Below are 21,174 nucleotides of genomic sequence, written 5' to 3' on the forward strand. Positions count from 1 at the left end.
AGTGGATAAGGAACTAAAATTTAGGGGACACATCACCAAAATTGTGAAGACAACACAAAGACTTCTGGGAATGATGAGGAGGACACTGACGTGTAGAAGTAGGGAGATTCTTGTTCCGTTGTATAAGGCTTTGATTAGGCCACACATGGACTATTGTGCCCAGATTTGGTCACCTGGTTTTCAGAAGGATGAAGAGATGTTGGAAAGGGTCCAAAAACGACTGACTAAGGTAATTTCTGACCTACCTCTGGAATGTCGAGTATGAGGAAAGATTGAAAAGATGTAATTTGCAGAGTCTAGTGGAGAGAAGGAAGAGGGGAGATATGATAGAGACCTACAAGGTGGTAAGGGGTTGTTATAGAATCAATGGTGGAGAAGTTCTACAGAGAGTAGTGGCAGATCAGGGGAGAACCAGAGGTCATCCCTGGAAACTGTATAAAGAGGGTGTGAGTAGGGGAGTGAGAGGCAGAGTTGTGAGTGATTGGAATGCCTTGCCTGAGAGTGTGGTGTCTGCAAGGAGTTTGAATGTGTTCAAGGCATGGTATGATGAGCTGTGTGTGTGATAAAAGGACCTCCCAGATGAGTCTTTGACTTCATGAGTTCTTGGGGTAATAATAATAATAATAATAATAATTTCACCAAAGGAAATGAAAAGAAAAGTGAGTTATTGAGGGGGATATGGATATAGGTGAAAAATAGATTAAAAAAAAAAAGGATAGTAGTAGTCAGAAGTGGGGGCAGTGGTTGAATTATACACTTTTTTAAAAGTGAATTATGCTAATTATTAGACAGTTGTATCCTGTGCCTTTAATCATTTGAACAGGGGCCATAAGGAAGATTATTTGGGATGCTCCATAAAATATGAAGCTTACTATATTATTGTTTTAAATTTATATATATATATATATATATATATATATATATATTTATCCAACACTTGAGAGGTACAAGAACTTATAGCACATGGATTGAGAAAGAAGAAATCTGTTGATATTTTTCTTAAAGAGCTGGAAGTTGAAGTTGTTAAGAAATACATTATGAGGAAGGCTGTTCCAGAGGACAGAGGTAGAATGGAATGAATGAGGAAGAGGGGAAGCAGGTTTGAACTATTTGTAGTTGTACTCACAAGGGATGCTAGACTTGAAGAGAGAATGCTGTCCACTATGGCATGCAGTGAACAACTAGAGAAAAAGCTGACTATCCAGTTACACAGGGTGGTATGTAGACTGAAAGAAACAGTTTGCAAAGCTGGCCTTGATGTTGATTGAAAGACCTGGAAATATGAAGGGCAACAGTGCACATTTCTCGGAACTTTCATATTTCATGTGTCCAGTGATATGTGTCCGGTGATAGGTGATGTAGATTAAGCAAGCAGTGCATCTCAATTTGCATAATCTATACTTGTGACTGCTGATTAAACTGGTAAACTTCTAGGAAGTGAAGAAGTTGACTATCAGCAATTGGTGATGGCAATTAGTTGGATAGTAGGCTTTTTTTGTCTCCCTTGTTTGGAATTAGTCGGATATGTGGAGTGCCTCAGGGATCTGTTTTAGGGCCATTACTATTTAACTTGTATATTAATGATATTGGCGAAGATTTGGATGGAGATATTCAGTTGTTTGCAGATGATGCAAAGTTGGGACGAACCATAAAGAGTAGTGAAGATATTGTGGCCTTGCAAGAAGACTTGAATAAATTGAGTGATTGGGCAAGCAAATGGGGATGCGAGTTCAATGTTGCAAAATGTAAGGTTTTAAAATTTGGAAAACAAAGATGGGATGCAGAATTTATGCTTGGTGAGAATATATTGTTGGAAGTAGAGGAAATAAGAGATCTGGGAGTGATAGTGGATAAGGATCTAAAATTTAGGGGACACATCGCAAAAATTGTGAAGACAACACAAAGACTTCTGGGAATGATGAGGAAGACACTGACATGTAGAAGTAGGGAGATTCTTGTTCCATTGTATAAGGCTTTGATTAGGCCACACATGGACTATTGTGCCCAGATTTGGTCACCTGGTTTTCAGAAGGATGAAGAGATGTTGGAAAGGGTGCAAAGGTGACTGACTAAGGTAGTTTCTGACCTCTGGAATGTCGAGTATGAGGAAAGATTGAAAAGATGTAATTTGCAGAGTCTAGTGGAGAGAAGGAAGAGGGGAGATATGATAGAGACCTACAAGTTGGTAAGGGGTTGTTATAGGATCAATGGTGGAGTAGTTCTACAGAGAATAGTGGGAGATTAGGGGAGAACCAGAGGTCATCCCTGGAAACTGTATAAAGAGGGTGTGAGTAGGGGAGTGAGAGGCAGGTTTTTTCGTGCAGAGTTGTGAATGATTGGAATGCCTTGCCTGAGAGTGTGGTGTCTGCAAGGAGTTTGAATGTGTTTAAGACCCGGTATGATGAGATGTGTGTGAGATAAAAGGACCTCCTAGATGAGTCTTTGACTCCATGAGGTCTTGTTTAATAATAATAATAATAATAATAATATGTGCTTGCTTCCATAAGATGAGATATGTGCCAGTTAAGTATAGAAGATTGAAGAGGTGATAGAAGACAGGTGTTAGCTCTGGAGTACAACATTTGAGTACAGCAGGAGAGATGCCATCAGGACCAAATGACCTCGCAGGAGCAAGAAACTGAGACTTTAGAGTAACAGTTATTCTCCTATATATACAATTAGTCACAGACAAAATAGCAAGTTTGCTTTTCCAAAAAAATTTAAAGGTCACCTTTTACCCAATCAACAAAATCTCTGATCACCTGAATCCTCCTAAACCTCCACATCTGCCACTTAATAAACCAGGTGTCTAGAAGATCAGTTATAGTTGTGGTTTACACTACATAGGATAGATAGGCAGATCTGGGGAGGTATGCCAGTCAGAACAATTCAAAAATGTTGAAAATGGAAGAAGTCACTAATCGGGGCTGGCAGCACATACAATATAAAGAAAACATTAAGTAATATAGCAACAAATAAAAATGCTCCAAATAGATTACCATTTTTTTTCAAATGTTCAAAAAATCAGCTGAAATGATGAAAAATCCTCTATGTTGCAACAAAAAACAAGGGATGATCAGCCTTCATTCGGGTGCAGTGAAGAAAATTGAATTGTGGGGGAATCTGTTCTGCCCAACCCACTCTCCTACTTTCCACATGGAAGCATCAACATTGACTGATCTTACTACAAATTAATCATGCTCTCCGTAATTAACATATGCTTCATGAAAACTAAGCCAATTAAGATATTGAAGTGCTTCAGAAATAGCGCACAAAGGGAAGAAGGGAGAAAAAATGATGTTCTAGTGAACCTGAGTGTAATCTGTCATTATCGATAGTCACAATCAACATGTAATTATCTTAAAAAACACAAAATGTGAAATGTTTGCAACTGCTCTCAAGTTGATGAAGATAAGTTTAACATGAAAGCTGACAAACAGTAATAAAGTATTAGAGTACACTAATATACAGAGTATACTAGAATAAATATCACATATAAACATGATACTTTTTTTTTTGTGAAAAAATGCTGGAAAACATATTCCTACCATGTCCTTTCTCCACAGATGCCTACATTACAAGAAGTGGCTGTGTCAGAGGTTTCCAGCAAGTAAGACAGCATATGCTTTGAGAGAATAAGTGAATGTATCTTATGTATCTTTAAAAAATCTTTTACAAGTATTTTTTTTGGGTATATATTTTTTAAATATAACTAGTTTTTGTCTCTTTGATTGTAGTTTATTCATTTAATTGTTAATAATACATTTCATTAATATTTATTTTAAGATGCTATATCTTGCTAGGTTGTGGGCACCTTGGTCACTCATATTCTCTAAACTTATTTATTTTATTATATGTTAGTTGAAGTTATTGTTTGCATACTCAAGTATTACATCTTTTGTGAGCATGTTCTCTGACTGCTTCTCTTTTTTGAGAAGATCTGATGACACATTAAAGGAAAGTTAATTGATTATCACATCTGAATGGCAATTTCAAAGGGCAGTATTACTGAATTTTTATGACAAAAAAAGTATTATGTGATTTTACTGTTTAAAATAGCGTTTATTTTTTATTAATAATTCATTCACATAGAAATCCTGCACATTTCAAGTACATACATTTATCTGCATTTCTCTTTACAGGAACAACGTGAAGCATGTAAGGTAAGTAAGAATAAAGTCTTCTGTCTTTCTTATTCTAATAAAATTGAATAGTATTACAGAAAATAGCTCATTAACTATAATTCAGCATCTCTTACTGAGAGATTCATAAATACACATTGAACAAAAATGATTGGAAATCGCCTAATTGTAAATGGGAAGAAAATTTATTTAGTATAACATTAGCAATTACACCATTTGGTTTAGCTTTCAGTTGATTTTTGAAAAAATGCTCACAATATTGAACTTGAAGGGAACAAGAGAAATATATGTTGCAGTGCAAGATTTTGTATGAGGACAGATTAAGAGAATCTAAATTGCAAAGCCTCATGAATTGGAAGGGGGAGGGATATGATTGAGACATACAAACTAGTTCGAGGTTGTTATCAGGCTGAAATGGAAGAGATTTTTCATAGAATGGGAGTGGGGGGATAGAACAAGAGGTCATGAAAAAAAGGAAAACTTCACTTGCATAGAGAGTGGTTGGTGAGTGAAACGCATTGCCTGAGTGTGTGTGTGTGTGTTGTGAATGTAGACACATTAATCAGTGTAAGGCATGGTTTGATGAGCATTGCGGGGTTAGGTTCCCACGACGAGTCTCTGACTGCATGGAGGTCAGATGTTAATAATAATAATAATAATTCTGTTATCTTTTTCATGTTTAATTTGCCATCCTCACTAAATTGACCTAAATGACTTTTAGTTATTTATATAACTAAAGGTAATTTATAACTAAAATGTACTAATATATAACTAAATCACTAAATATACTAAAATAACTAAAATAAATAAATAACTAAAATGTTTTACTTGTTCTATAGATTCTCCATTCAATATGCAGTTAATGTCTTCAGTGTGTATCCTATCTATTTGATGGTCTTTGTCTTTTTACTGCTGATTTTTACACTAAATTTATTACAGCAGTTATTCAGTTTAGTTAGAGAGTCCTGCAGAATCTTACTGGATTTATTTAAAAGATTAACTAATGTTATACTTTTAAGTAAATAATAAATAAATAAGTACTGAGGATACCAGGAATTTGATGATGATGATGAAGTAGCTCTGAGCTTTGTCAGATTATAATCATTTAGTATTGTATTATATTATTTCACTGTTAAGAAAGCAAAACGTGGCAGAATATGTGCCATAAAGACCTGTAAATAGCATGGATTATTATTATTTTAGTAGGAACTGTTCATTGTTAATTTCAATTAGGTGGAGGGCAAGCTTCGAAAAATATGTTACAGTCCCCCTAATCAACACTACCTCAAGATATGTTCCCTAAACATAGAAGAGATATCTAAATCCAAAGCCGAAGTCATCGACAAAATATCCAAAGATAAAGCAATTGATGTCTTGACTCTCCAGGAAACCCATGTGCCTGACACTGCCCTCAGTAGACTAAAGATCCCAGGACTCATTCTCTTGTCTTATAACTGCCACCTCAAGCATGGCCTAGCAACCTATATCCAGCCTGGTCTCAAGGATATAACCCAAAGTGTTCCTGATACAGAATACTCCATAGGTATTAAAGTTCAAAATATCACCATCTATAATGTTTACAGACCTCCATCGCAATCCTGGCCTGATCAGATGGACTAACCTCCTCCTCACCCTGCTATCTATGTTGGTGACTTCAATTCTCATCACACCATGTGGGGCTATTCCTCTAACAACCGGGATGGTAATAATCTAGCAAACTGAATGGATGCATTTAATTTGTATTTGAATTATGATGCCAAGCAGGATGGCACTTTTTACTCAGCCAGATGGAACAGAACCTACACCCCCAGATCTGTGCATAGTCACTAAAGACTCCGAAGACCACCCTCTACCATCAACCAGAACCATCCTTAACAGATTCCCTAATAATCAACATCATCCTACATTAATAGAGATAGGAACATCAATTCCAGTCATCAGCGGAACACCAATCGTTAGATGGAATCTCCACAGGTCCAACTGGTCTGCATTTCAGAAACAAATCGAGCAAACCGTTAGAGCAATTCCACCCACTCCTAATTGCTATCCTAGATTTGTTAAACTACTCAAATCTGCAGCAAAAGCCTCTATCCCTAGAGGCTACAGAAAACAATATATCCCATGTTGGAGTAGAGAAAGTGAGGAACTCGTAGCCAAATATGAAGAAACTGAAGATCCAGCTATTGCTAAGGAGCTCATATCAGCCCTTGATAAAAACAGAAAGGAAAGATGGATCTCAACCATCAATGAACTCGATTTTGTCACATCTAGTCAGAGAAGCTGGTCACTTTTGAGAAAATTAGATGGAGCAGAGCCAACAACACACAAAACAACAGAGATAACTCCTGATCAAATGGCTAACCATTTATTGAAAACCTCCAAGATTCATCCCAGCTCTACCAGGAAAATTGCTGTACAAGCTTCCATCAGACAAATCCCGAAGACGGAACCAGAGCTTCTTGAACTCGTACTCCCAATATCTCAGGAAGAGGTACAAATAGCCTTAAAACTTACCAAGAATGGCAAAGCTGCAGGAGTGGATAGTATACTCCCTGAATTCCAAAAATATCTTGGTCAACATGGCCAAACATGGCTGGCTGCCCTTTTCTCAGAAATCATCATGTCTGGTAAATTACCAAAGCTGTGGCAGGAAGCCAAAATAATTGCCGTCCCCAAACTAGGGGAAAGGTCCAAATGAAGTGAAAAACCTACGACCTATCTCCTTGCTTTGCACCACCTTTAAGCTCTTTGAAAGAATTCTCCTTAAAAGAATTTCACCACTCATCGAAGAGAAGATAAATATGTACAAAGAAGAGACGTAGTGCTATTAAGGATTGCAGAGGAACTGTATCTGCAAAGTATGGAACTTGACAGTGCATGCCAGTAGTTTGAATCTGTGTGGTATGAAGTTGAAATAAACAGGTTAGCATATCTGATAGGATACTGTCATAGGCCAAGAAATGCAGAGAATACTGATTGTGAAATGTTTATGCAAATTGGTTGGGCATGTAAAAAGAAGGCGATCCTGATGGGAGACGTTAATTACAGGAATATAGAAGGAGGAGATAGTGTATGGGAACAAGGAGAATGAGTTTGTTGAATTTCTGAGAGAAAAATATCTTAAGCAGCATGTGACTGAAGCAGCTAGAGGCTTTAATGTTTTGTATATGGTGATAACTTCAAAAGATGTAATTGTTAATGATGTGTTGACACTGCTGCCTGTTGGTGAGAATGATCATGAGGTACTTGTTTGGGAAGTGGTGAAACAAGAAAAGGAAGTATAAAGCAGATGATTATAGGGAGTTCTGTAGTTAGTGTCAGTACATTCGATAGATTAGCTGAATAGAAAAGATGTCGACAATGCATAGAAACTCACAGGGAAGTATCTGACACAAGCAATGTATAACTGCATACCAAGGGTTAAGTGAGTATATAGAGTAGGAGTGAAATGGATGAACAGTGAAATCAAGAAAGCTGTGCTGGAAAAGAAAATGCTATACAAGACAGTTGGTGGTGGTGATCAGATCCATGAAGAGTATACAGTGCAGGCTAGGAAGTTGATGAGCACGATAAAGAAAGAAAAGATATAGTATGAGAGGAGATTGAGAATAATTGTGGCAGGTTGACACACGTGGATAATCATGGTAGTAGAATAACAGTTGCAAAGGATATAGTGGAAATATTGAACAAGAACTTTATCAGCATATATATCATACTGGTGTAAATGATGTGTTGCAATATACAGAAGGGAGGCAAATATTATGAGAATTGGAAGTGAAAGAATCAGGGGTGTATCAGGTGTTAATTTAAATAGATGTTAATAAGGCTGTGGGAATGAATGACATATCATCACATATTCTTAAGGAATGTGCACTACAGTTGGCTATGCTCTTGACCTGCTTATTTAATAAAATCTTGCAGTTGGTACAGTTTCTAAGGAGTGGAAAAAAGACAGAATATTGCCATTCCAGAACAGAAGTTCCAATTATAGACAAGTCTATATAACTGTGCTTGTGGTCAAGGTGTTGGAGAGATTGGTTAGGAATAGAATACTATGTCCATTGGATTGATGGACACAGCATTCTTTATGATGTGTCCATCAAAAAGATAGTGAGAGGATTTTGTTGGATTAATACAAATGAGATTGTAAAAAAGACGAGAGGGTGGAAAAACCAGAGGTGTCATCCCTTGAAGTTATGTAAGAGTGTGGTGAAGAGGGGGGGATGAGGAGTAATTTTACATGGAGAATTGTTTTTTCTTTTCCATTGTGAAGATGATTCTCAGGAGTCATTATTTAAATATAAAAAAGTGTATTTAAGTGTTTGACCCATAAGATCAAATCACAAACATCATTTACTAATAGCTACTGGAGTATTTTAAGGGTGCTGAACTCTTTATGAATTTTCAGGTTTATTATTATAAATATAGCCAGTTGAACAGAATTTTTTTTCAGGAAAGTCAGTTCATTATGGAAAAGTTTAATTGGAGACTTCCATTCTGAATTCTCATCGTGATTATCACTCTCCTGATACATACCTCTAAACGGTGTTCAGGTTACTGTGACAACACTACATGATTGAGTTTACATTATTATTAATCTGCTGTCAACAGTTTTCCTCTAAATCAGTCTATTACTTGTGACGACTCCGGTATTGTCATATTTAACATTTTGTGCTTCTAAGGCACTTTTAACTGAATCAGTCGCCTAGACCTTGATCTTCCTTTGGGTCTCTTTCCTGCCAACTTGGCATCAAACCTGTTTTGCTAATATTTACTCACCCATCCTATTTAAGTGGATATATACCAACTTAGATTAGCTCTGCTGACATATTCTTGAATGCTAAGATTGTCAAATTGCTTTCTAATATATTCATTTTTAATAGAATTCTGCCATTGATGGCATCAGTTCACTCTCCTAATTCTTCTCAGAATCCTCATATCTGTGCTCTATAGTCTTTGATCAAGTGCTTTATTTCTAACCTAACTCTCAGATCCATAACTTAAAACTGGTTTAAACACTGTCTGGTGTTTTGGCTAATTTTTCTCTCATTCCATATAAATTTATTCAGCTGGCTACCCACCCTACCAGCTTTGTTTATTCTGTTGTCTAATTCCAGATTTCACCTGCTGTCTTCACCAAAAACTGTGCCTAAATAGCTGAAATATTTTACTTGTTTTGTGCGCTCTCCATTCAAATTGCATTTGATGTGTTCAATGTTTCTGCCTATTTTCATAGTTTTGGTCTTTTTATTGCTGATTTTCATGCCATATTTGTTGCAGCTGTTATTCAGTTTAATTAGAGAATCCTGGAGACTTGCACTAGATATGTTTAGGAGTACAACATCATTTGCATAAAGTAAAGAGCCAAGTTTGACAGCTCCAATTCTTATATCATGTGATATCAGGATTAATGTGACTTTCTTTCATAATGTTGTGATCCATAGAAATGATGAATAAGAGTGGAGATAATGTGCATCCTTGTCTTATCCTTGATTTTACATTAAACCATCTTCCTGATTTCCTTCAGTTCTAACTGCTGTCTGCCTGCTTAAATATAGACTGTGTATTGCTCTGTATAATGTTCGATTCACCCCATACAATCAAAGTGTTTTTGAAAAGATTTTCTCTAGTCTCCTTGTCATGTGCTAATTCTTGTCATATTCCCACGATTTCTCAACTGTTTGTCTTAAAGTGAAAATCTGATCTTGACACTCTCTATTTGACTTGAATGCAACAATTCAGTTCATGAATTTTTCCGTAAAGAAGTTGCTGATGGGATATAGCTGGGCACCCAAGGAATTTCATTCCTATTTATAAATTTTTTTATGCAATATAAAGTAATTGAAGAACATAAAGAATTCAAAGAGAGCTGAGACATTGGGTGGGAATTTATTTTTAATTTGATTGTTCCATACTTTCGTTAATAGAGTCATCAAGTTCTCTTTGCTGTGATAATAATCTGACTAAACAGATTATTACATACATACACATTTTTCTAGTGTATGTAGTAATGTCTTAGTTTGGCCATCTGTGATTTTCCAGATTGGATGTACAGATTTTATACATCTTTTATAAGCAACGATTATAGCAGATTCATCAGAGAAGGTCCACTTAACTAGACACCTCTCAATTTCTGCTTTTTTTGTATAATCCCTTCTCTATTAATCTGGTAAAATCCCCTCACTGACTTAAACAACTCTATCAAATACTTCTTTTCTTTCTATTCACTAAGCTCTGCAATCTGCATTCTCTCATCCTCTTTCCATGGAGGAACAATAGAAAGTCTGGCTATGGCAATTAAACGGGATGAAAGGGTGGATGAAATGATTGTTATAGTGGGCACTAATGACTTGAGAGGCAGTGTAAATCAAGTGGCGGGAGATCTGAGATTCATGCTTAAGGTTGTACAAAAGAGAATGCAGAGAGAAAAGATAGTGTGTTTTCCAGGTATGATAATGAGGAGCTTAGCAGAAGAGCAGTAATAATGAATAGCATAATAGCGAGAATGTGTCAGAAGAGAGGATTGGAATATGTGAATGCTTGGAGGGCATTTGAGGGCAGAAAAGAACTGTATGTGAGAGATCACTTGCATTTAAATGAGGAAGAATGTAGACATCTGGAGAGATTGCTGTTTTCTGAACTTTGGGAAGTTCAGCTATATCAACTTGGGGAAGTTCCATGGAGGGCAGAATTAGAAGGCCAGGATATCATTAATACTTGGGAAATGGTGAAGGAATATTTGTTAGCAGCAATAGTAAGCTGTATTTTGCGAGTGAAGAAGCAGGCACATTTTGTGTAAAGTGGATGACAAACAATATCAAACAGGAACTGCAGGTGAAAAAGAGGTTATGGAAGATATATATATATATATATGGAGGGGGTGGAGAGTAGATGCATGAAGAATATGACTCAGGCCAGGAGAGTGACTAGTATGGAGAGGAAGTCAAAGCTGGAATATTAAAAGAGATTAGCACTATGATCCAAAGAAAATCCTAGGGAATTTTTTTTTAGCTATGTGGCGAGTAGGAGGAGAAATGATTGTGGAAGAATGACGTTGGATAAAAATGGGAATAGAGGGACTGATTCAGTGGAAGTAGTGGAGATGTTCAATGAGCACTTTATTGGAGTATTTCATCCTGGAGAAGAAGGTTTTAATACTAGAGGGGTAGGGCAGATTCGAGGTGAAATACCAAGTGGGACTTGATGGTATTTCACCACGAGAATTTGTTAAAGAACTGACAGCTCCGTTGACCTGGCTTTTCAATGAAAGTCTGGCTACGGGAAAGGTACCCAAGGAATGGAAGGAAGGTAAGAAAGTGCTATTGCATAAGGGCGGTAGCAGACTGGAAGTGTCTAATTATAGGCCACTTTGTGTGTCATCAGTAGTTGTTAAGGTCTTGGAGAAATTAGTGAGGGACTATATACAGCGTTGGGTAAATGAGGGTAACGTTATCAGTGAGAATCAACATGGATTTGTTAAGGGGTGCTCTTCCTTAAGTAATATGCTAGCCTTTTATAATAAAGTTATAAGAGCAGTTGATGAGGGAAAGACATACACTGCCATTTTTTTGGATTTTGCAAAGGCATTTGACAGGGTGCCACATGATAAGCTGATATTTAAGTTACTTCACATGGGTTTAGATGTCTGGTTAGTCAACTGAATTCAGGATTGTCTGTCTGATAGATATCAGAGAGGTGTGTATGATAGGGAAATATCTAGGAAGCAGAAGGTTACAAGTGGGGTTCCACAGGGCTCAGTACTGGGACCTGTATTGTTTAACCTTTATATCAATGACATTATCAATGGATTGCAAGGGTGATATTCAGTTGTTTGCAGATGATGTGAAGCTGGGAAGAGTTATTAGAAATAGTTCAGATGAGGCAGCCGAGCAAGAGGATTTGAATAAACTAGACAGAAGGAAAAATGAATGGGGGTGTTGATTTAATGCAGCAAAATGTAAAGTCTTGAACTTTAGGATACATCGATGGGAGGCTGGATACTCGATTGGAGGAGCTGTACTGGAAGAAGTAGGAGAGACGAGATCTGGGGGTAATGATCAATCTTCTTCTTCTTATTGTGCTATCTTCTATCGAAGGTCAGCGACCATCTTGGCGAACAAACTGCGCTCTTGTGCTAATCTGAGCAGTTGTGCACTGCTCTTTCCTGTCCATGTCTTGATGTTGTCAAACCATGATATTCATTTTCTTCCTCTAGTTCCTTTGCCATCAATTCTTCCTACCAAAATAGTTTGTAGAAGTTGGTATTTGCTGTTTCTCATGATGTGTCCAAGATATGATGTTTTTCGTTTCTTGATTATTTGTACAAGATGTTTAGCTTTGCCAATAGATTTTAAGACATCTTCATTGGTAATTTTTTCTGTCCATGATATCTTTAGCATTCTTCTGTATAGCCACATCTCAAAGGCTTCGATTTTCTTGATGGTTGTCACCTTCAATGTCCATGTTTCAACTCCATAGAGCAGAATAGACCACACGTAACATTTCAGCATTCAGCATCTGACTTCCATGTTTAGGTCTTTATTGCAGAATAGTGTTCTCATTTTCATGAAGGACTGCCGTGCAACTTCAATCCTTGTCTTTATATCTATTTCTGGATCCCACCGTTCATTAAGCCAGCAACCAAGATATTTATATCTTGACACTTGATCAATATTTTTCCCATTGAGTGTCAGTTTCATTGATGAGGCTGGATGTTTGCTGATGATCATGTATTTTGTCTTGTTGATGTTTATATTTATTCCCATTCTTTGGCTTTCTATGTATACTCTGTCAATGAGTTTTTGGAGATCCATAATGTTATCTGCAATTAGCACAGTGTCATCTGCATATCGTAGGTTGTTAACAATCTTTCCATTTATTGTGATTCCCTCTGGACATTCTTCCAATGCTTTTTTAAAGATTACCTCTGCATATATGTTGAACAGGAGTCGTGAGAGCACACATCCTTATCTCACTCCTCTTTTGATGTTAATATCACTGGTGGTAATGTTGTCTAATTGAACAGTAGCTGACTGATTCCAATACAGATTTGTTATTAGTCTTATGTCTTGTTCGTCTAGCCTTATTTGTTGAAGGATTTCTATTAAGTTGGTGTGTCTGACTTTCTCGAATGCTTTTTCAAAATCTATGAAACACATAAAGACAGATTTCTGTTTTTCTATGCATTTTTGTATCAACATTTGGGTACAGAAAAGGGCCTCTCTAGTACCAAAACCATTCCGAAAGCCGAATTGTGTTTCACTTCGAGTTTCTTCACTTTTTCTATAAATGCGATTCTGAATTACTTTCAAAAATATTTTTAATGTTTGGCTCATTAGACTAATAAGTCTGAAGTCACCACAGGAATTCACTTTGGGTTTCTTTGGGATAGTGATAAATGTAGATTTGAGCCAATCTGATGAAAATTCATCACTTTCATATATTTTATTAAATATTTTTTCAAGAAGTTTGATGTTATCTGGTTCGATTAATTTTAAAAATTCTGTTTGCACACCATCTGGTCCACTGGCTTTTCCTGTTTTACTTGTTTGTATAGCATTCTTTATTTCGCATTTCATGATTGCTGGTCCTTGAATGTTATCTTTTATATTTATAGGCTTCTGTCTAGTATCATTGAAAAGTTCTGTTACATATTTTATTCAAATCTGTGCTTTATTCTCTTCTTCTAGAACTATTTTTCCATTTTCGTCTCTTAGAGACACTATTTGCTTTTTCCTCAGTTTTCCGGAAATTTCGTTGATTTTCTTATACAGATTGAAATTATCATGTTGTTTCTGAAGCAGTTCAATTTCAGTACATAAATTTTTCATCCAATTTTCCTTGGCTTCTTTTATTTTTTTCTTGATGATGTTATGTGTTTCTGTATACCTGGCTAGGTCTTTGTTTTTATACATTCTTCTTGTATCAATAAGAGAAAGAATCTCATCTGTCATCCATTCATGTTGTTTTATATTATTCACATAACCTACTTCTTCAATACTTGTTGTTACGATGGCATTCTTTAAGCTATTCCAAAGAGATTCCACACTTTTATTTTCTTCTATGTTAATCTGTTGTAATCGCAGGTTAAGCTGTGTCTTGGCACTTTTATTTATGTTCGGGTCTTTCAGTTTTTCTACATCAATTTTCTTTTTCTTCTTTTGTGATTTTTTAGCTGATTTTAATCTAAGACGTACTTCTGCAACTATGGGATTGTGGTCTGATGAGATATCTGCTCCAGGATAAGTCTTTGCACTCTTTATACTACTGTGGAATCTTTTATTTATCAGTATATAATCAATTTGATTTCTGACAATATTATGTTGGTTATCTTGAGGCGATTTCCAAGTGTACAGTCTTCTTGGTGGAAGTTTAAACTAGGTATTTGCTATTGTTAGATCTTCTTCCTGACAGAATTGGACTAGGCGATCTCCTCTGTCATTTCTGGTGCCTAAGCCATGTTCGCCAACAATTTCTCCATCACCCCCTCTTCCCACTTTTGCATTGAAGTCACCCATCACTATGTTTATATCATGTTTCTTTGTTAGGTTTTTAATCTCTTTTAGGTGTTCATAAAACTCTTCAACATCATCTTCACTTTTGTCAGCTGTGGGTGCATAAGCTTGGATGATATTTATGTTAACGGGGTTTCCCTTAAGTTGTAACAGCATTATCCTTTCAGAAAATGGAATCCACTAATGATCTAATGATCAATAGAAAACTGAAATTTAGGGGCATATTGCAAAGCTGGTGAAATTAACCCAGAGGATCGCTGCAATACTGAGAAGGACTACTGACCTGCAGAGATAGAAGAGTTATCATTCTGTTGTATAAGACAGTGATCAGACCACACTTTCACTATTGTTCTCAAATTTGGTCCCCAGGATTTGAAGGCGATAAGGGTACAAAGATGGTTTCAGGACTGTACATTGTTAGTTATTAAGTATGGGCTGAGTGAATGTGGACTGCAGAGTTTGCTAGATAGAAGAATGAGAAATGATATGATCGAGACTTTTAAACTGTTGAGAGGCAGTTACATACTGGACGCTGATGAGTATTTTCGCTTGGTGGAGCAGCGGGAAGTAGTGATGACAGGGGGGGGGGTCAACCCTGGAAAGTACGAAAAGAAGCTGTGAACAAGAGGGTGAGGAGTGGTTTCTTTGCGTGTAGGGTGGTGGAACCGTGGAATGCATTGCCTGATAGAATGGTAAGAGCAAAAACGGTCAATGAGTTCATGGAGTGGTATGATAAACTTTGTGTTTCCTAGGAAGGACCTCCCACAATGAGTCTCTTGACTCCATGGAGGCCTGAATAATAATAATAATAATAATAATAACATTCCAGAGTCCTAGTATTATATTTGTTATTATTTTGATCATATGGTGTGTAGACCATTTACATTGTTTCCACATTACAGTGAAAACTAGGTGACCAAATTTGATTACATTAATCCATGTGTGGTCTGACCAATGCCTTATGCAGTAGCACCACCTCTACCCCCATCTCTTATATATACTTGATGGTGTACTCCTCATCATAGCAGAAGTGCAATGTTCTCTTAACTTTAGTCAACCGTGAACCATCATTCTCAGATCCCAAGTCTTATATACTTCCTGGAGCACATTTCCACCAATACATATGAGGGTGGTCTGAAAAGTTCTCAGCATAACAATGAAAAAACGAATTTATAATTTCAAAATTATTTTCATTTTTCAACATAATCTCCTTTAAGACTAATACATTTATTCAAGTGATGCTCCAGCACCGTTATCCCATCTAGTGGTTCTCAGTAAGATCTGCAAAATACCCCTCTGCAGCTGCAATCACCTCTTGATTCGAAGAAAAACGCTGACCAGTGAGGAAGATTTTTAGTTTTGGGAAGAGATAGAAGTCAGAGAGAACCAAATCTGGGGAATAGGCTGGATGTTCCAACAGTTCATAGTGCAGATCCCATAATTTTCCCATTGTGAAAACACTTTTTGGACAGGTACATTGTTTTGATGAAAGATGATTTTTTCTTCTGCCAACCAGATCTTTTCTCATGAAGTTCGGAATAATATTCCCCAGTTATTGTTTTACCCTCTTGAAAATAATTAATAAACAAATGCATTTAGCATCCCAAAACACCGATGCCGCGACCTTTCCTACTGATGGAATCGAACTTTGTCTTCTTTGACGCCGAACAGCCGAATTTGTCCACTGTTTTGACTGCTGTTTGTTCTGCTGTGTAATGGTAAATCCAAGTCTCATCTATAGTAATAAATCGACGCCCAAAATCAGTTTTATTTTTGTTAAAACGCTCCAAGCACCGTTCAGAGATTTCATGCAAGTGCATTTTTGATCTGCTATGAGCAGGCATGGCACCCATCTTGTGCAAAGCTTTTTCATTTGCAATACTTCATGCAAAAAAATACATCCTACATGGTCTTTTGAAATGCCTATATTCTCAGCAATTTCACTCACTTTGACTCGCGGTCATCGAATACCATATCTATTGTGCACTTGATCAATGATTTCTGGTGGTGTTACACTTTTTGGCCTTACTTCACGTGGATCATCTTCAAGGCTGGAATGGCCACTTTTAAACTTTGCAGCCCATTTCTTAAATGTCAAAAATGAAGGAGAAGAGTGCCCATAAATGTTTATGAACTTTGAATGAATTTCTTTTGGCATTAAACCTTATTTTATCAATTTTATCCTTTTCAAGTGATACATAGAATACTTTTGCTTCAGAGAGCTGTATAAAACAAACTACTTGATAGAATGACCTGCAATTTCATATGGATTCTTATGACAGATGTGTTGCCAATAGTATTGCCATCTATGGTTGAGGCTGAGAACATTTCAGACCTCCGTTGTATTTAGCTTTGTATCTCTGCTTACCAAAAAAAGTGTAAAAGTGCAGCACCCCATATTTATTTAATAGTTAAACTACAACCCGACTAATTTGTCCAAGTTAAAAGTCTTGAAGGAAATGAACATCAGCAACATTCCTTATAATTCTCCTCAACTTTGCATCATCAGCAAACAATTCATGATCCTCAGTTAGTCCATCTGAAATATCATTTACAAATAAGTTAAACAGCAGGGCCAAAGAATAGAACTTTATGACATGCAATTGATCACCTTTCTTTACAGAAACAGTGCTCTATCATACAAAACTTACTAATGGCATTTAGAGAGTTCATCATGAATCCACTAACCTGTCTATTATCCTGTCCCTTCTTCCGCAGCTTGTACTAACTTGTCATGTGTTAATCTTTCAAATGCTTTTTCAAATGGTAAGAATGTCACTGTATATGAATCTTCCTTAATCAATACTGTATATTCATCAACTTATCATAAAATGCACACAGATTGCTAAAACACTCACAAACTCAAACCCATAGTGACTATCATAGAGTAGTCCATATTCATCAACTATATAAATCTAACATATAAATAAATCAAGCATATAAATCTAACCTTGACCGGAAATATAAATATACATACTGATCTGTAATTGAATGCTTTTATCCTGGAACCATACTTGTGAAGTGGTACTCTTTTACCTTCTTTCTTTAGGATCCTTTTCTACTGCTAGACTTACATTAAATAATCAAGTCACAGGCATGGCTTTTGCTACATTCTTTAAAAATATTTGTGATATATCTGTTGTTCTCAGTCTTGTTAATATCTAGCCCAATCAGTACTGATATGCTACTGATTTTTTTCACCTCTAATTCCCTTATTTTTTTTCTTTATTCTAGATGCTTCACAACATCATTTATACCAGTGTGAGATTATTAATAGTGACTAATGTTAATCATATTACTTTGGAAAAGAAAAGATACTTAATATCTCTTTTTCTTTTATATGTAAAGTCTTTCGAAAAGGTTTTAGTTCAGAACATTCAGTTTGGACTGTCTCCAAGTTTAACAGAAGCAATCAGAAGTATTAGCAGGTATGTAAGCTATTTTGAAGCGCTTTATGGGAAATATTTAGAACTTTATAATTCCTTGTTGTGCAGTTTTTATGTTAAGCAAAGGAAAACAAACTTTCTAGAGGAGTGAAAATAATATATTGAATTGAATTGGAATAATATAATTTTCAATTTTTATACCACTGCATAAAAACTGAGAATAATATATTGAAAAAAAATACATTGAATTTGCAGATATTCAGTTAGAAACTTACTAATACAGTAACTGCTATTTATTATTCCTGGACTGTATGAAGTCATTAATTTTTTTTAGAGATTTCTTCTTGAAACTAATATTGGTTATTATAAAAAAACGATGACAACAAAGAAACTGAATCAGAATCAAAAGTGTTAATATAATATGGATGAATGCACAGTTGTGTATAAAAGTTTTATTTTGTGTGTTTTTCAACTGTTACATGGTGCTCACATATCATTATTATTTTTATTATTCAGGGCCTCCATGGAGTTAGATGACACAACAGCCTAGTCTTAGGCATTACAGTCTTGTGGACTGTAATGCCTAACTAGCCTAACCTAATGCCTAATTGAAACTTCCCAGTTTTGGGAAACAGTAATTCTTAGACTTCCCACCAAATAGCCAAGGCTGCCTCCTAGTGTCCACAAAGGACACTCCTTTTACAGTCTAATATCTTCCACTTACTTTTTTTTCCCTCTTGTTTGTGTGTGTGTCATTACAGTTCTCATATTGTATCACTTATGAGGTCTTTGTGACAGAGATGAAATATTGAAACCATTAAACCTGTGTTTTTTCTTTGTGCTGTTTTCATTTCTTTTCAGTTTCATTTCAGGTTTCATTTCAGTTCTTTCTTTGTGCTGTTTTCATTCCATTAAACCACAGGAGATGAATGCAAAGTCTAATACCACTCTTTAAACATGTTCACTATCTGCCCACCTTTGACCACCAGTTCCAACAGTGCATTCTATAATACAACTACCTTAAATAAAGGAGGATGGGGAGCTATTTTTCATCATCTTAGTTACAACTTCGTTTTGTAACTTCCAGAGATGACCTCTTTCTTGTTCCTCCTCCTTGTCCTTTTGTGTGAAAAATGTCCATATCAGTCTGGTAAATACGTCTCAACACCTTAAATCTTTCAGTTATATCGCCTTTCATCTTCTGTCTACCAAACTCTATAGTTTGCATGTCCTCAGTATATTCCTCATAACCAGCAGTCCTGATATCATTTTTCATACCTGCATCTATATGTGTACTTTATCCACTTTAAATTCCAATGACCACGGTTTGAGTACAATAATCCCAGTGTTGTCCGATCATGGCTTTATACAATGAAACTGCCACCATGTTTTTCTCTGCTTGTCAGCATCCTTCTCAGTATTGCATCAGTCCTCTGGGATTCCCTTTACCAATGCATTATGTCTCCTAAACTTCAAATTTATAGTGCCCATCATCCCAATATCTTCTTCTTCCTATACTTTAGTATAGTTCTACCAACACAATATGCAACTTCCCATTGTTAGATTGTAAATATAGGTTGCAAGTTTAGACCTTAAGTTTAATTGAATTAAACTGAAATCCCCATTTCTGTCTAACAGGATCATTCACCCACAATCATTTTCTTCCTGTCAGCCACATATAATAAACAAATTCCTTAGGATTTTCATTGAATTGCAGTGGTAGTCTCTTTTTGTATTCTAATGTTGTCTTCTTTACTACATTAGTCACTTTTCTAGTTTGAATCTTATATTCCTCATGCAACTATTCTCTACTTCTCTCTTCATATTTTTTTCTATAAGCCTTTTTCATTTGAAGTTTCAGTTTGATTTTAATAGTCATCCACTTTACATTACATCTTGTAAGCTTTTTCATTTGAGGAGTGCAATATGCCATTGATGCTGATGAATATATCTCTTTTCTTTTAGTTTTACATAGTGATCAGCATTTATTTTAGAAATTATGGACTTTACAACCATGTTATAAATAACTATTTTAATTTCCCGATGTTATGACCTTCATATTAAGGTCATCGTCTGGAGTATACACAAATATACAAGGACAGCTGAGTTACATTTCACACACTATGCTAAAGAGACAATGATTTGATCAACTGTTATTCTACTGGCATGACCTCTAGTGAAAATATAATATATATATTATATAAAAATATTAATTTTATCTTATTTGTGAGATAAAATTAATTAATTAATTAGAAACTGCATCAAAGCTATATTCTATTTAAGATAACATTAAAGAAACATTATTTCATATAGATAGTTTTCTTACAATAAAAATGATGTCCTAATTTAATGTGATAATTGTTATAATGACAATTGTTATATTAGATTTAAGATTCTGGATTATCTACAGTCCTGTTTATAGTTAATTTTTAGGGAGAAAGGTTCCGTGGGTAGAATATATGCCTTCCATATGTTTGGGATTTTTAAACCATCATTATTGTTAAGATTAGGGTGGTTGATAAGAATCTCAGAGGCTTCCTTGAATTTACTTTCATGCCATGTTTTGGTGTGATGTAAACTGGTACTTTTCCAGTCAATTCTATGTAAAGTGTTGAGGGCATGATCAGAAAGGCCAGCTTCACCATAGTTATTATATTTAATGAGTTGTTTATGTTCCTTTTGTCTGATAGGAATTGTGCGTCCTGTTTCCCCTATATATGGTAGATTACAGGTGCAATAAATATGGTATACTCCAGGGGGTGCCAGCGGAGGGAGTGGGTCTTTGGATTAGTTGAGTAAGCTTTTTAATTTTGCAAGAGGTTTAAAGATGGCTGTAAGGTTGTATTTCTGTAGTATTCTGTTTATTTTATCTGATGTCCCTTTAATGTATGGGATGATTATAGTTTTATTGTAGTCTAGTTTATCTTTGTTTTTTAGTGAGGTCTTGTAGAGAATTTTGATGATAGTGTTTTGGCTGTAACCATTTTTTAGGAAAGTATTCATTAATGACTCTTAGTTTTTGTATTGAGTGGTGGTAGAAGTTTGTGTGTATATATTGGCCAGTATGTGTCGGTTTCCAGTAAACAATGAAGAAAAGATTGTCAGAAGGAAGACATGTGACCAGTGTATGTA

At 35.8% G+C, this 21,174-nt stretch overlaps 1 protein-coding gene across 4 annotated transcripts in view; it reads left to right on the forward strand.

Moving 5' to 3' along the window:
- unc80 (unc80, NALCN channel complex subunit) overlaps positions 1 to 21,174 on the forward strand; it is a 1,852,146-nt gene that overhangs the window by 134,897 nt on the left and 1,696,075 nt on the right. For 3 of the 4 annotated variants that reach the window (XM_090404461.1, XM_090404464.1, XM_090404462.1), the window contains exons 4-5: positions 4,143 to 4,163; positions 18,005 to 18,084. In XM_090404461.1, the coding sequence (XP_090260587.1) occupies positions 4,143 to 4,163; positions 18,005 to 18,084 (101 nt within the window). The remainder of the gene's footprint in view (positions 1 to 4,142; positions 4,164 to 18,004; positions 18,085 to 21,174) is intronic. The other variant, XM_090404465.1, reaches the window with a different exon arrangement.

The sequence above is a fragment of the Typopeltis vanoorti genome, chromosome 14 (assembly GCF_054136105.1).
Source record: "Typopeltis vanoorti isolate ZY-2024b chromosome 14, IOZ_Tvanoo_1.0, whole genome shotgun sequence".
Classification (NCBI taxonomy): domain Eukaryota; kingdom Metazoa; phylum Arthropoda; class Arachnida; order Uropygi; family Thelyphonidae; genus Typopeltis; species Typopeltis vanoorti.